Raw genomic sequence first — 16962 nt, 5'->3', positions numbered from 1 at the left:
GCTAGATCTACTTTCCCCATCTCTGACTCGACCTTGACCCAAAGTTTTTTATTTTCTGCATATTTCCAGTCTTTGATCCGATTCAAGATTATCGTTTTTATGTCGGGATAAGAAAGACCTCCATTATTGGGGAGTCGGGACAGAATCAGTTTGGAGATTCTTGGGTGTTTCCTTCTCCAGATATAACATGAAATTAATGTTTCTATCTTTGAAAAGAAACCCGTAGAAACTCCAAATGGTATCATTTGAAATAGAAACAAAATTTGTGTAAGAATATTTATTTTTATAACATTGATCCTCCCTATCCAGGAGTGTGCAAGTGATGACCGTCTTTGCTGTTGCTAAGGTGAGCGCGGCCTAGTTTCCTTCTGCAGCCCGGTCTCACCTCCGCTGTCATGTTCAAGAGCGGGCACTAACTTGTTAACCATAACTGGTGGAGAGTTTACAGGCTGATTATGATCTCTGTCGTGGGGGTCATATCATTATGGTAAGAGGCCAATTTATCTAGTGGTGGCGGTTCTCTTCACACATGGTGATCTGAGTTTGAAGTAACCATAGGAGCACCCTGTCCTTTCCTGCTTGGATTCTACAGTACACAGATTTGGATTGTCTGTTGTTTACATGGACTATGTGGTTCTTCAGTTCATTTTTAGCGCTACACCTGCTTTGCTTTTAACTGTTTTTAAAGATCTATATTTCTGATTCATGGATCAATGTGTTGGCAGCTCATTCATTTATTTATGTGATTTGTGATTTATCCCCAAATTTTTTTATATATGCGCAGCATATTCCTTACAATATTTATTAAGATTGGTTTTAATCTCATTTAGTAACGGGGTATAATTAGGTCGGAATAGGGAGGATATATGAGACGTCAAATATATTCCCAAATATTTAATTTTATGTAATTGCCAAATAAATGGGAATAGTGGTTTCAGAAGTTCTACTTCCTTTTTTGGGATATTGATATTTAATATTTCTGATTTTGTTAGATTTATTTTAAAGTTAGAAAGATATTGAAATTTTTGAAAAGCTTCTAAGAGGTTCGGAAGAGATATACGTGGGTTCTGAATAAAAAACAAAATGTCATCCGCTTAGGCAGCATATTTATGAACTACTGTACCTATCGATACCCCTTTGATGTAGCTTACACAGCATGTAGGGTCCTTACCAGGCTTAGGAATGACTACAATATTAGCTCCTAATGTCTCTCATCGGAGACCACTGGAGCTATCAATGGAATTAGCGTATTTAGTTAAATTAGGTAGCAAGATTTCGCCAAACGTTCTGTAATATGCAACAGTAAATCCATCTGGACCTGGTGCCTTTCCAACAGGGACAGATGCTAATGCTTGTTTAAATTCGTCTATAGTGAAGTCTTCCTCCAATTTTTCCAGTTCTGATTCTGGTAGTTTAGGAAGGTTAGCTTGTTCAAGAAAATCTTGAATCAGTTCAGATTTATTTTTAGAATTATTGGCTAGTGAATTAATATTTTTGATATTATAGAGTGCTGAGTAAAAGTCTTTAAAAGCGTTAGCTATTTGGGGTGTAGAATATACCATTTTGCCCGAAGGGAGTTTAATTTTTGGTATAAACGCTGCCATTTTTTTTATCTTTTAGTGACTTCGCCAACTGTTTCCCTGGTTTATTGTCCCACTCATATCTTTTTTGCGTTACTAAATAAGCTTTCTTTTTCACCTCCAAATCTAAGATATCTTCTAATTCTTCTCTTTTTTCCGTTAAGGCCTCTAAATGGGACTTGTGCATAGATATTTTGTGCATTTTTTCCTGCTCTGCCACCTGTCTCAGCGTGTCTTTAAGTATCTGTCCCCGCTCCCTCTTTCTCCTAGCCCCAAGTTTCATGAATCTACCCCTCATGGTGGCTTTATGGGCCTCCCATAACAAAGACGGGGGGATTTCTTCCGAGCTATTATCTCTAAAATATTCTCGCATACACTCCGAGAGCTTATCAACGTCTTCCAAGTTAGTGAGAAGATATTCATTAAGTCTCCAGTTATTACAGCGTGGGGAGAGAGAGGACAGGGACAGACCAACAGACACCTGAGCATGATCAGAGACAGATGCAGTACATATGATTGCTGATCGTAAATATGGAAGGCTATAGTGATCGATAAATATATGATAAAGAAGCGAGTATGCATTATGTACTTTAGAGTAGTAAGAGTAGTCTCTAGTTTTGGGATGTAGTAACCGCCATGTATCCATCAGCTGTAATTTATTTAACTTTTTCTTAATCATCGAAATGCATTTAAAAGAAATATGAGAACGAGATTGGGATGTGTCTATTAGGGGGGTCTAATGTCATATTGATATCTCCTGCTAATACAATCATACCTTCCGCAAATTCATCTATTTTTGATAGTATCTGTGACATAAATACAGGCTGATCATAATTTGGTGCATATACGTTAACCAAAGTATATTGTAAGTTATCAATATATCCTTTTAAAAATAAAAAACGTCCAAAATCATCTGCTAGCATTTTAGTTAGGCGGAATGATACATTTCTATGGAACCCAATAGCAACACCTTTTTCTCTATGAATATCAGATAAGCTATAATACCACTGTGGATAGTGTGATGAGAAGATTTTTACTGTAGTTGTGTGGGTAAAATAAGTCTCTTGTAAAAAAACAATGGAACTAGCTGTTTTCTTTAATTCTCTCATCACCTTGTGTCTCTTAACTGCAAGATTTAAACCTCTTACATTATAAGAGGTTATTATTAAATTAGTCACATTATAAGAGGTTATTATTAAATTAGTCATTTAATATATAGGTACTGTTTGCCCACTGCAACCACCACCTGTGCCAGCACCACACAAAGGGAAAACAGCAATAACACAAAAAAAAAAAAAGGGGGGGGGGGAAAGAGGGGAAAAACAACTACTCCATCTGAGACAAATCAACAACAGGAGTCTGAAGAGGAGTCAGAGGAGGATAGTGCTGGGGGGGGGGGGGGGATGAGGAGGAGCAAGAAGAGCATGCTTTAAACCTTTCTGGGATCCCTGGTGCTATCTGTGGATGGGGGGGGGGGAGGAGAACGAGGACGACATTATCCTGGATGATGAGCTGGAAGCAGGCCACTACACTGCTTCCAGTTTAGTGTGAATGGGGGCCTTCATGCTCCAGTGTTTTAAGGGGGACCCCCGTATAAAACGCATAAAGACCAAGGAGCAGTACTGGGTGGCAACGTACTTCGACCCCCGTTACAAACACAAAATGGCGGAAATGTTACCACAATCACAGAGGGCGGTCAGAATGCAGGGCTTCCAGGCCTTGCTGCGTGAAATGCTGCATTCTGCTTTTCCGTGTGCTGGCAGAGGAATTTCCAGTCACAGAGAGACAGTTGCAGGTAGCAATCCAACAGCGCCTGCAAGAAGAGGGTGGTTTGAAGATGTCTTGGTCACTTCAGATATGAGATCCTTCTTTCAGCCAAACCATCGACAGCTGTACTCCGGATCCAGCATCAGGGAACGCCTAGACCGACAGGTGTCCGACTACATCGGGTTAACGGCTGATGTGGACGCTCTGAGGAGTGATGAACCCCTGGACTACTGGGTGGGCAGGCTTGACCTCTGGCCAGAGCTTGCACAATTTGCAATGGAAATGTTGGCTTGCCCCCCGTCCAGTGTCCTGTCCGAAAGGACGTTCAGCGCAGCAGGGGGGGGGATCGTGGCCGATAAGCTCACTCGCCTAGCTCATGACAGTGTAGACTACCTCACATTTATAAAAGTGAATGAGGCATGGATCTCTGAGGAATTCAACACATGTGACCAGTAGACCATGTTTCATTGAAATTCCTCATGCCAGGCCACAAATATCCGCCCGACCGCCATCCACCACAGCAATTCCTGGTCCTTGGCTTCGCTATATACAGCTGCATAAAAGGCATTTCATGTCCATTGAATGGCTAATTTTTTGGGCCTTTCAGGGCCGACAATTATTTTTTCTGTGAATGCCTAATGTACCTCCAGCCACCAAATACTACGTTCTTACCTGTCAGGTAAACCCATGTGAGCTAATTTTTGGAGCCTATATAGGCCGACACTTCCTTCTGTATCCTGTGGGAATGCCTAATGTACCTCTAGCCATCAAATACTACGTTCTTAGCTGTCAGGTAAACCCACGTGGGCTAATTTTTGGGGCCTATACTGGCGGACACTTACTTCTGTATCCTGTGAATGCCTAATGTACCTTCAGCCACCGAATACAACATTCTTAGCTGTCAGGTAAACGCATGTGGGCTAATTTTTGGGGCCTTTTATGGCCGACACTTACTTCTGTATCCTGTGAATGCCTAATGTACCTTCAGCCACAGAATACAACATTCTTAGCTGTCAGGTAAACCCATGTGGGCTAATTTTTGGGGCCTATACTAGCCGACACTTACTTCTGTATCCTGTGAATGCCTAATGTACCTTCAGCCACAGAAAACTACGTTCTTAGCTGTCAGGTAAACGCATGTGGGCTAATTTTTGGGGCCTGGAATGGCCGACACTTTCTTCTTTATCCTGTGAATGCCTAATTTTTCAGACTGGAAATGAAAAACATTGGGTCTGTTAAGGTTCCGCCAAATTGTGGAATGGATGCGGACCCATTTTACAGATGTGTGAATGGACCCTATATGTATTAGACATGTATTTACCGGCTGCTGTCAGTTCTGGCTGATTTATGAAAAGAAAAAGAAAATAATTTTTTGCTGTAAAAAAAAAAAATTTAGGGCAACTTTTCCAATTGCAATACTTCTGTTATGACATTGTCCATGTGCTGGGACTATTTGTGAACAGCTAGTACGTCTTTTGTGGCTGCAAATATGACCTAAAGGTTTTTAAAGTTCACATCCCATTAAAGTCAATGGGGCCGCGGTTCGCGGACGTTTGAGAAAATTTGCGGCTGACGTTCGCAAACCGCCCCGACCGATGTTCGTTCATCTCTATTCTCCATTGCACTCTCCAATCCAGGGTTGCTCATGGTGTTTGACTCATAGACCTACCCTGCACCACAGGCTGTGGAGTTTCCGCATCATCTCCTCATTTTGGAACAAGGTGGAACATTTTGTCTCCTCACTCACTGGACTTCCCCCAATGAAAAATCCGTTCCCCTTGCTCTTCGGCCTCCTAGACGGATCTTCACCATCTCCATACGCGACCCGGGACAGGCTACAACTCTCTATTATGACGACCCATAAAGCATGGATTTCTACGTGTTATATGATTGCCAGGAGAGTTATCCTTAGAAACTGGACTTCTGCTACCCCCATCTATACGAGAGGTTAAATCTGATTTTGACGCCCTCTTCCAAAAGGAGCATCCGGATCTGACTTTATCTAAAACCAACCCTCATCGTTTTTGCTCCAAATGGTCAATGTACATCGATAAATTCTGCCCTCATCTCCACGGGGTTGGCCATCCCACTGGATACGCGCACACCTAAAGTCGATAGACCCCCCCCCCCCTTGGCTTCCTTCCATCACCCTCCATTTGATCCCTCCCCTCCAGACTTAGACTTGTACCCACTACACTTACTGCTTTACCGTTAGATAGTTCACTCGGTTGCTCCTTCACTTGTTCATTGGATCTTACAGCCTGTTAATGTTTTATACTTTAGCTCTCACCCCTCCTCTGAATTTACCGAGCGGGGGCATGTGTTATCTGCTTTGGTACTGCCTCCACACCTTTTTCTAGACTTTTCTTTTTAAACCTTTCTAAACCTTTTACCTACTCTATCTCCCCCCCTCCCTTACACTCCCCCATCACCCTTTCCACTCTCCAACACCCCTCCTCCCCCTACAGCCCTCCCCTGCCCCCCCATCCCACCTTTACCTCCCCCCATCCCCATTTTTTCCCTCCTTTCTCCCTTCCCCCCCCCTATCCTCCTCGTGACAATTATGGGTTCACACGTTCAGTGCTCTTTTCTTATGGTCTAGTACAGTATATTGACGACTTGAACCTACATCAGATACTTTTAGTCACTTTGTTATGTTTACTTGACTTTGAAACCGATGTTAATGTTTGGTTGTTCTTACTGTATTACTTTTGAAAACCCAATAAACATTTTATTAGAAAAAAAAATTTGAAAAAGTGGAGATTTCTTTAAAACATTATTTAAACTGATTAGTACACAAATAGTGGGAACCAGATCTTTTAGCTAAGAAAGTGACTGTGGGAAATGAAAATGTATAACAACAAGAATGTAAAAACATTTTAAAGTAATTGTAAAGGTTCCTTTTTTTTTCTTTTAAATAACAAACATGTTATACTTGCCTGCTCTGTGCAAGGGTTTTGCACAGGTCAGCCCCGATCCTTCTCTTCTGGGGTGCCCCGGCATCACTCCTCCTCTTCATCGGGTGCCCCCATGGAGAGTCGCTTTCTCCCCCCCCCCCCCCTGCTGACAGCAGCGGCAGCCAATGGCTCCTGCTGCTAACAATCTATCCAATAAGGACCAGAGACAGCGGCTGGAGCTGCTGGATTCATGCTTGTCGCTGGAATGTTCCGGTTCAGGTAAGAATAACAGGGGGTCTGGGGGGCAGCTGCTACCAAGAAGGTTTTTCACCTTAATGCATAGAATGCATTAAGGTGAAAAACCTTGAGACTTTACAACTCCTTTAAGCCACAGTATTTTGGCTGCTACTTACCCATCTTGACACATTTGGGGTATTTTAGCTTTCCATCCAAGCATTTACCATTTAACAGCTTAGAATCAGATATGTTGAATGTTGGCAGGCACTTAAATTTTACAGTTTCGCCATGTTTCAAATGCATTTTACTGGCATGTACAACAATTGTGTTATTTCCTTTTAGGTAATCATCATTTAGGACACATGGCTCTGAAAAGGCAATAGAAAAATGACTTTGGAATTATTTTTGCAACATATGATAATTTGACATTGTAAATAAGTATGCTTTTGTAAAAGTACAGTTTCAACTATAATCAATTTTTTTTAACCACTTAACGCAAACTGACATAGACCTACGTCGGCTAATTTTAAGTGGTTGTACCGGGATGATGCCTCTAGCTAGAGGCATCATCCCAGTACCGTTTTCTAGAGTCGGTGGTCGGCTTTCGGGCGGTAACGACTGATGTGGCTCAGGAGCCGCACAATTGTTACCCCGGCGAGCGGCTTTGCCCGGGTCTCGCGTCCGCCGGCTGGATGGAGTCCCGATGCTGGATGCGGCTTCGATCGGGTCTTCGATGACGTAACCCGGAGGCTGCGTCCATGACGTCACATCCGGGTTACTCGGCTGCTAAAGGCGTCAGTTTCAAAAAGTGAATGCTTCCCAAAAATGCAGTTTTTGGCGTTTTGAATACATGGAATAGCAGTGGAGGGGTCTAGGGTATTTTAGACCCCGATCCCTCCATAAAGAGTACCTGTCACTGCATATTGCAGTCACAAGGGATGTTTACATTGCTTGTGACAGCAATAAAAGTGATCAGATTTTTTTTTTTTAAAAACCTGTGTTAAAATTAAAAAAAAAAAAAAATAAATAGGAAAAAAAAATTTAGCCTCCCCCGTCGCCGTGAGCTCGCGCACGAAAGAAAACGTATATGGAAGTGGTGACACAAATTAAATCGCTGTTCAAACCACACATGTGAGGTATCGCCGCGATCGCCAGAGCATGAGCAATAATTTAAAAAAAAGAGCTACATTCTAACTCTAAACTGGTAACCGTTAAAAAATTTTAAAGTGTCGCCTATGGAGATTTTTATTGACAGTAGTTTGTCGCCATTCCGCGGGTGTACGCAATTTTAAACCATAAAATGTTGGGTATCTAATTACTCGGAGTGACATCTTTCACAATATACAAAAAAAAAATGGGCTAACTTTACTGTTTAGTTTTTTTTTAAATGCAATGAAATGTGATTTTTCTTAATTTTTCCAAAAAAAATGGCGTTTGAAAGACCGCTGCGCAAATACCGCGTGACAAAAAATATCGCAATGACCGCCATTTTATTCTCCAGAGTCTTTGCTAAACATATATATATATATATATATATATATATATATATATATATAATGTTTGGGGGTTCTAAGTAGTTTTCTAGCAAAAAAAAATACAGACTTTAACTTGTAGACAAAAAGTGTCAAAAATAGGCCTGGTCCTTAAGTGGTTAAAAATCATACAAATGTACACTGGTTTTATATAGTGTACCTTAGGTACTATTTTTGAAGAGGCAGACATAAGGCATTTTAAATGTTTGTAATATCATAGGCAAATTTTAAACAGTTAATAAAAATTGAAATATATTTTACACATATCAAAACATAATTCTGAAAGTAGAGGCAGAGCTAACCCAGGTTTTGGTTGGGCCTCTACCACCTGAGATGTCCCAAATCACAAAGAATAATGAGCTGTACATCTTTCCCATTGTCACAAATGTTAGCGCTGTGGCTCTTCTTTTCCCCTTCAACAGTCAATCATTTATTATAGAATAATCTGTAGCCAGCTTGATTCCATGATTAGTAAATTATAGCTACAGGCGAGAGCCTCTGACTGGAGAAAAACTTGTTCTAATTGCTCTTTAGACTGCTGTGAAGAACTTATTTCTATGTTATTATACAAGATCATGGCCCCCGTTCACATACTAGCGACGCTACTTCGCACCGCGCCGCGACCTCGGAGCAGCCGCCACGGACTTCATAACATTGAAGTCTATGGCGGTCGCCTCCTGGTCGCCCCAAAGAAGCTCCGGACCCTTTTTCTAAGTCGGAGCGACTTGTGTCGCTCCTATTAGAACGGGTCTGCAGCTTCCCTATGGGAGGCGACCTATGGCAACCTGTGAGGCGACCAGGTCGCTTAACAGGTCACCTTAGTGTGAACGAGGACTTATAGTTACATTTGCTAATTAGTCTGCAAAGAATATGGACAAAAATATTTATAAAATGACAAAGATTTTCAACTAATGCAAAATGGACATATTCTAAACATTTAATACTTTTATTGAAAAAATGTATAGTCATATTATAGTCAAATACACCAGAAGGGTTCTCCCCTAAAATTCACATAATTGTATTTTGCCACTAAGTAGGGTATTTGAAGTTATTGAAGGTCTGGTTGAGCTAAGACCCCTCCGAATGCAAATAACAAAAAAGGATTTATATTTTTTCACTGAAGGGAATTTCTGACTTAAATTGAATTTTTCCATCTCCTTCTGACTGACTACAGTAAACCCCCCTCCATTGCGGGGGTTACGTTCTGGACCCAGCCGCGAAAAGTGAAAATCCGCGAAATAGAAAAACCCTATTAAAATGCATTGTAGGCATGTTTTTTTTACTGTCACTGTACGTGTAAAAGCATTTTAAGGTCTTTAAACACACTTTTAAAACAATAGAAACTCATTCAAACACATAAAAGATACTGAGAGACATAGCAAAAGCTACGGAAAACACAATAATATTTCATTTTTAATGATTTATATAGTAAAATAACATTACAAAAAAAACCGCAATATACCGGGACCGCAAAAACTGAACCGCGATGGAGCGGGGGTTTACTGTACTTTGCAAAGTGATTGTTCACTTGGATTGGTGGATAGGGTGACGCTACTTTTACTTCAGTCATCCAGTCATTTGCAAGCAATGGGGCCTATTTACCAAAGTATTGTTGCTGTTCACTTAGCAAGCAGAATGTTTACTGGAAAATAAGTGTAGTGAACAAGGCAATGCTTTGTACACTTTAAATACCCAATCAAGTATCAGAAATAAACCCTGTTTTTTTAATCACTTAGGGACCAGGCCTATTACTGACATTTGTTGCTTACAAGTTAAAATCAGTATTTTTTGCTAGAAAATTACTTAGAACCCCAAGACAATATATATATATATATATATATATATATATATATATATATATATATATATTAGCAGAGACCCTAGAGAATAAAATGGAAATGGCTTCAATATTTTATGTCACATGGTAGTTGTGCAGCGGTCTTACAAACACAATTTTTTTGAAAAAAAATCCACTTTTTTAATAAAAAAAAAAAGAAAACAAAAAAAAGTTAGCCTAATTTATTTTGTATAATATACAAGATAATGTTATGCTGAGTAAAAAGATACCTAACATGTCATGCTTAAAAATTGTGCACGCTCGTGGAATGGTGACAAACTACAGTACTTAAAAATATCCATAGGGGACGCTTTAAACAATTTTATATCTGTTTAGAGTTACCAAGGTGGTCTAGCACTAGAATTATTGCTCTCACTCTAACAATTGCGGTGATACCTCATATGTGTGGTTTGAACAGCATTTACATATGTGGGTGCGACTTATGTATGCATTCGCTTCTGCACATGACCTCGGAGGGACGGGGAGCTTTAAAATATTTTTTTTTCTTATTTATTTTATTTTATTTTTACACTGTCTGTTCATTTTTTTTTTTGGATCACTTTTATTCCTATTACAAGGAATGTAAACATAGCTTAGAAATAAGCATGACAGGGCCTCTTTTTTTGCAAGGCCTTGGGTCAAAAAAACCTCCGATCTCACACTTACACTTTGAAGCCAAAAAAAAAAAAAAAAGTAATTTTGCCCTGAATAGATGAAAAAAATCATCCCTTTAAGGCCGGAATGCGGAAGTGATGTCGGACATCACTCCATTCCTCCAAGGCCATAGAGATGAGTGGGGGCTATCTAACCCTCACTCCACTTGCTGTCAGAACACAATAGAACAGCAGGGGAGATGGCTGTACTAACATTGGATTGTTAGTACAGTGGTATTGATCTCATCTGTCAGGTTAAAAAAAAAAAAAACTAGCAGTGTGTACAAGGCTTAAATTTAAGGTGACCCACCTCTACTCCCTAAAGTACTCCTTAAATCAACCCAAATGTCTCTAAAAGTTAGTGTGATTTGCTGCAGTCTGGATTTTGTGTCTAAAAAAATGTAGGTTGGGGGCGTGTCCAAGCCGCGGATCCGGACGGTCGCATGTAGGAGACGCTCTGAGCTAGATTGAGCCTTCTTATCACTCCCCGGGGCCTTTTCGCTGGAAAATTCTATTCCTCTCCTACTTGATCACCCCCGTGGGACTTCATAGTGTATGCCTACCCCCAAGAAACGCAAGAAGAAGCCCGTCCAGCGGTCCCTGACGACCTACCTTCTTCGAGTCCGGGAGAAGACTATGTCCCAAGATGGCACCCGCAGGCTCCGGCGGAGGCTGCAAACCAGACCGCCCCTGCTCCTGTCCCTGCGGACCGCAGTGAGTATACTCCGCAACTTACAAAAGCGGATCTGGAAGATAGCCTTGCCATCATGTATGATCGCATCGCTCAAAAATTTCAGGCCGAACTCCACAAGTCCACGAACACTCTCACCGCGGAGATAGCGGCTTTAGGGGGCAGGACGGACATGCTGGAGACCAGGCATGATGAGCTAGCCCTGGCTCACACTGACCTGAGAAAGGATCATGAGACTCTCTCTGATACGGTTGTCCAGCTTCAATCACACCTAGAAGATCTGGACAACCGCAATCGTAGAAATAACCTCCGGGTGCGGGGGGTGCCGGAGACCACCACAGACCTTGCGGCTGCAATGAAGAAGCTTTTTGGCTCCCTCCTCCCTGAACACCCTGCTTCGGCCTTTGCGTGCGACAGGCTCCACAGAGCCCTCAGGCCTAAACCTACCCCAGGTAAACCTCCTCGGGATATAATAATGTGCTTTAAGGACTATGTTGTGAAGGAGGACATTCTCAGAGCTGCACGCACCACACAGCATATTCAGCTAGAGGGGGTTACCATTCAAATCTACCCAGACATCTCCCCAACGACATTGGATAAAAGAAGAAAGATGAAGGAAGTCACATCAATACTTCAGTCAGCCAGGATCAGATATCGATGGGGATTCCCATTTAAACTCACAGTACCCCACAATGGCTCCACTTATACAGTATCCAATGTCGTGGAGGGTAAGGAGCTCCTGGTTAAATTGGGTCTCATGGCACCCCAAAATAATCCAAGACTCCCATCTACCCCACGCCCATCTGCTATTTGGGCGACACCATCACCACAGAGAGCAAATAATAGTGGATCTCGGTCTAGGAATCGCGTTCCTTGACCATCCCTGACATGGCAATTCCTGGATGTGAAACTTACCCGGACCGATGGACACCCACACCTCCCATGCCATATTCTCTATCCTACTAGGATTTGAGTATTTGAGTCCTATGTCATCGGGCATGGGGAAGGGACGTGGGTCTCTGTGAGGCTCAGTGACTTTTTTTTTTTTTCCCTTGTTTTTGGTTATATTTTTGAACCCTTAAGGGGATGTTGGTCTTCTCCACCACTGATATTTCTTTTTTTTATTTTCTGTTACTGCTGGACCTTTTTTTTTCATGTTGGTTATTTTTTTGGGGACACACTGAAGGCTCTAGATGCTCACTCTCTTACTCCCCCCACTCTTCAGCACTTGCTGTAGTTGCCTAGGATTCCCTGCACGATATTTGCAGCAGGGAAGGCTACGGTACACCGCTTGATGCTGTAGGTTTGCTACCTATTTCAAAGAGTGTAGGACGATTTAGTCCTTGGTTATCCTTTTCTTAGAACCGGGGTACTGTCCCCCGAAGTTCTCCAATGACAAGAACTCTATGTTTTGTTAAATTTTATTTTTTGTTGTTCATTATTTTGTATATGAAAATAAGTCTCTCATTTTTATTTGATATGTTCCTGACTATGTGTGGACCGCTGGGCGCTGACGGGGAGTTGCCACCGAGACTCCTGATTAATACACGCCTTACTTATAAGAATTACCAAGTGCCTTACTCTGACTCACTGGATATGTTGGTGCCTTGTGGACAAGTGGGTTATAGTCTCCCTTTATATACCCAGATATGGGGCTACGGGTAATCTCACATAATGTGAGGGGTTTTAATACCCCTCAAAAGAGACATAAAGCATTCCGCTTTTATAAGCATTTAGGCGCAGATATTATTATGCTACAAGAGACTCATTTTGCTGCCCAAAACCACCCCAAATTTTTCGATAAGGCATATAAACAAGTCTATTTCACCACATATACATCAAAGACGAGGGGTGTTATGATCCTGGTACGTGGTCATCTGTTTTTTGATGTGCAAAAGATATATAGAGACCCGGATAGCAGGTTCATTATAGTACAAGGTACTATTCAGGGTAAATCAATTACAATTGCTAACCTTTATGCCCCGAATGTCTCACAGGGTTCTTTTTTTCAACATTTTTTCCAGATCCTGGAACGATATCCGTCTGCACATGTCCTGGTTGGAGGCGATTTCAATCTGGTGGCACATTCTATGCTTGACAAGAGCCGATCGGTGAGCACGGCCAACGCCTTTCCACGTACTTTACATAAGTCATTAACCAGCTGTCAATTATTAGATACATGGAGGGCATTGAATGTGGGTGTGAGGGAATATACCCATTACTCGCACCCGCATGATAGTTATGCTAGGTTGGACTATATATTTAGTACACCAGTCTTGTTGGCAAATTCCACATCAGCGGATATTCATGTATGCCCATGGTCTGACCATCATGTAGTATCCTTTAATACGGATCATGTTGGCCTTCCGTATTCTGCGTCGAACTGGAGGATGAACGACTCTATCTTCTCTAATTTAGAGACATTCACCACAGTAACTGACCATCTGCGTGAGTACTTTGCCCTTAATGATAATGGTGAGGTGTCACCCCCTATGCTCTGGGCTGCCCATAAGGCAGTGATGAGGGGTAAGTTAATAGAGCTAGCTACTCAGGCCAAACGTAAACGACTGGCAGATATCCGCTCACTGACATCTGATCTGCATAAATTATATCATACGCATGGCCAAAATCACTCACCAGATGTACTACACCAAATTTCACAGAAGAGAGCTGCTCTAGATTCTATATTGTCTTCGGCCACAGAAAAATCTCTTAAGTGGGCAAAAGCTAGGTTCCTTCTGCACAGTAATACTGCCTCGACCATGTTCACCAGGAAGCTCCACCAGTCTCTCCAACCGGCACATGTATATAAGGTAAGGGATGAGGGAGACAACTTGGTCTCACATCCTAAGGAAGTACTTGATGTATTTTCACGATTTTATAAGAAGTTGCTTTCTCCCCCAGAGATCAACAACCCAAATATATCTTACTCATGGTTAAACAGCCTGAAGTTACCTGTCCTAACTGAGGAGCAGCTTGATAGTTTGAATGCCCCATGTACAGAAGCAGAAGTTGCGACTGTGATCAAGTCCCTTAAAACTTCTAAAGCCCCAGGCCCTGATGGCTTTACGTCCACATATTATAAGAAATTTGTAGATTTTTTATCCCCTAAATTGGCACAGGTTTTTAATTTTATTCTACAAGGCAACTCTCTTCCCCCGGATATGCTGCATGCCAACATGACTTTAATTCCTAAACCCAATAAGGATCACTCTTTCCCCCAAAATTACAGACCGATCTCTGTCCTTAATAATGATCTCAAGATTTTTGGAAGACTGTTGGCAGCTCGCTTAGCCCCCATTATTTCATCTCTGATTGCTCCAGAACAGACTGGTTTTATTCCATCCAGACAAATAACGGATAATATCCGACTAGCCTCTAATATTATTCAGGATGCAGATCTATTCCACCGTAAGGCCTTGATATTGGGACTTGATATCAACAAGGCATTTGATAGTGTGCTTTGGCCATATTTAGACGTCATCCTGGCGAAATTTGGTTTTCGGGGGGCTTTTGTTCATGGCTTTAAGGCATTATACAGGGATCCCCAGACTAAAATAAAGCTGCCAGGCTGCTCCTCGGACCTTTTCACGCTGGGTAGGGGTACCAGGCAGGGGTGCCCCCTATCACCACTAATCTTTGCACTGGCCATGGAACCCCTGGCCAGAGCTATCTGTGAGGATGCAGCCATAAGGGGATATAAGAAGGGCCTAGAGGAACATAAGATTAGTTTGTACGCGGACGATGTACTGGTCTTCCTCCCGGACCCTCTGGGCTCCCTCCCTAGACTGGTACAGGTATTGGGGAAATTTGAGGGAATTTCAGGATTAAGCGTTAACCTCTCTAAGTGTTCAGCCCTATCAGTAAACATACCTCAAGAAATGATAGATACCGTAACTGCCAGATTTGGTTTCCCAGTCTCAAAACAATCCTTACAGTATCTTGGAGTGCGACTGGCTCCATCCCTATCAGCAATTTATAGCAATAACTACCCTCAAGCTTTCACTAAAGTGAGGCAGTGGTTGTCCCTCTGGCATTCTTTCCCGATCCCATTTATGGGCAGGATAGTAGCAGTTAAAATGTCTATATTACCTAAATTGCTATATCTCTTCCGTGCCCTGCCAATAGCGCTCCGGAGAGGGGACGTGGAGGACATACAAAGGGAAGTGAGCAGGTTCATATGGAAAGGTAAGAGGCCCAGGTGTGGGAAGCCCACAGTTTTTAGACCTCTCTCTCAGGGAGGGCTGGGGGTCCCTAGCCTGTGGCACTATTACCTAGCGGCTAGATTGGCCCAAACCGCACAATGGCATGCAGGTGCCCCACAGCCTCCTTGGCTGAGGTTCGAAAATGAATCTGTTCGCCCCTTCAACCTTCAGGGCCTGCTTTGGTCCTCCATGTCGCATCCTCGGGATGTCAAGCAGCTTAATAGCATAGTGTGGCATACCCTAAAACTTTGGTCTACCTGTCATGACAGGTACCAGCTGCGCTCCTCTAGACCTCCATTGATGTCCTTTATGGGTAATAAAAGTTTTACACCAGCATTCGCGTCTCCGGATGACTATAGCTGGTGGGTGCAACACTCCTTGGTCACCCTCCACGCCCTGTTCCGAGACAACTCCTTCTATTCATTTGAAGGCCTTAGAAACAATTATCAAATCCCAGATTCTGAATCCCATAGATTCCTTCTAATTAGAGACTTTTATGGCTCCCAGGGCCCTTTGACGGGCAACCTTGAATCCTCTTTATTTGAACTTATCAGCCGTACCTCATCTAGAGATAGAGGAGTGGTCTCGAGATTATACAGTTACCTTAATGGACTTCACCTCCCGGACAAATCTCGGGCCATGCTGGCGTGGGAGGCTGATCTTGGGGTGGAATTTTCAGTTGAATCATGGTCCTCCATGTTACAAAATATGCATAAATGTACTAAATCCATGTCAGTAAAGGACACAGTAGTGAAGCTCCACACTAGGTGGTATTTTACTCCAGACAGGGTTCATAGATTTTACCAGGGAGTCTCCGACCGTTGCTTTCGAGGCTGTGGAGCCGCAGGCACCATATTTCACACCTTTTGGGAGTGCGGTAGATTGACGACTGTGTGGAATAGAGCATCAGAAGTAGTCTCTCAAATGTTGAACTCTAGAATATCCATTACCCCTCAGATGGGACTTTTGTTTGCTAAAATTCCTAGTGCCCCGGCACCAACTCAAAGATTGGCGCATACGCTATGTTGCTCGGTGCTATGGGCTGTGGCCCTTAACTGGCGGTCGGAGACGGTCCCTTGGACTCAGGTATTGTCAAGAATGGAGGCGATTAGAAGTATGGAGAGGGTTCACCACACCTTATATGACACTATGCATATATTCCATAAAAAATGGGAGAACTGGTCCACGGTCTGATGTATTTCAGACCTTATAGGATTTCCTTAAATCAGCGCCCAGTGGTCTACGTGGGGGTCATACCCCCTACCAATGTTTTCTTTCTTTTTGATTCTATATGTCAGGAACATTTTGTTAATGTTATTTTTGTTCATTTTCCCTAAGTATGCATACATGGAAATCGGTATAGTTGGACTATGGAGGTGACTTTAGTTTGTCATTCTGTTTCCTATGTTCTCTACGAATGCATGTTTACATCACCGCTTATAAAGCATACTACACCGCCACTTTACATATCATTATATGTCATATGATATATTTTCTTCTCCCCTTTTATTACTATGTGATGTGTAAGACACTTGTTTGGAATAACATGTATTTGCACAGCTC

General features: G+C 42.3%; 1 protein-coding gene across 1 annotated transcript in view; it reads right to left on the bottom strand.

Moving 5' to 3' along the window:
- The window catches only part of LOC309562077 (coagulation factor XIII B chain-like), a 121089-nt gene that overhangs the window by 84756 nt on the left and 19371 nt on the right, over nt 1–16962 (bottom strand). The window contains exon 3 of the mRNA XM_082266194.1: nt 6658–6849. Coding sequence (XP_082122320.1) covers nt 6658–6849 — 192 coding nt within the window. The remainder of the gene's footprint in view (nt 1–6657; nt 6850–16962) is intronic.

Source organism: Pelophylax lessonae (genome assembly GCF_965119305.1).
Source record: "Pelophylax lessonae genome assembly, chromosome: 8".
Taxonomy (NCBI): Eukaryota; Metazoa; Chordata; class Amphibia; order Anura; family Ranidae; genus Pelophylax; species Pelophylax lessonae.
The sequence above is the reverse complement of the archived record's forward strand: the minus strand, read 5'-3'. Positions and strand labels throughout refer to the sequence as shown.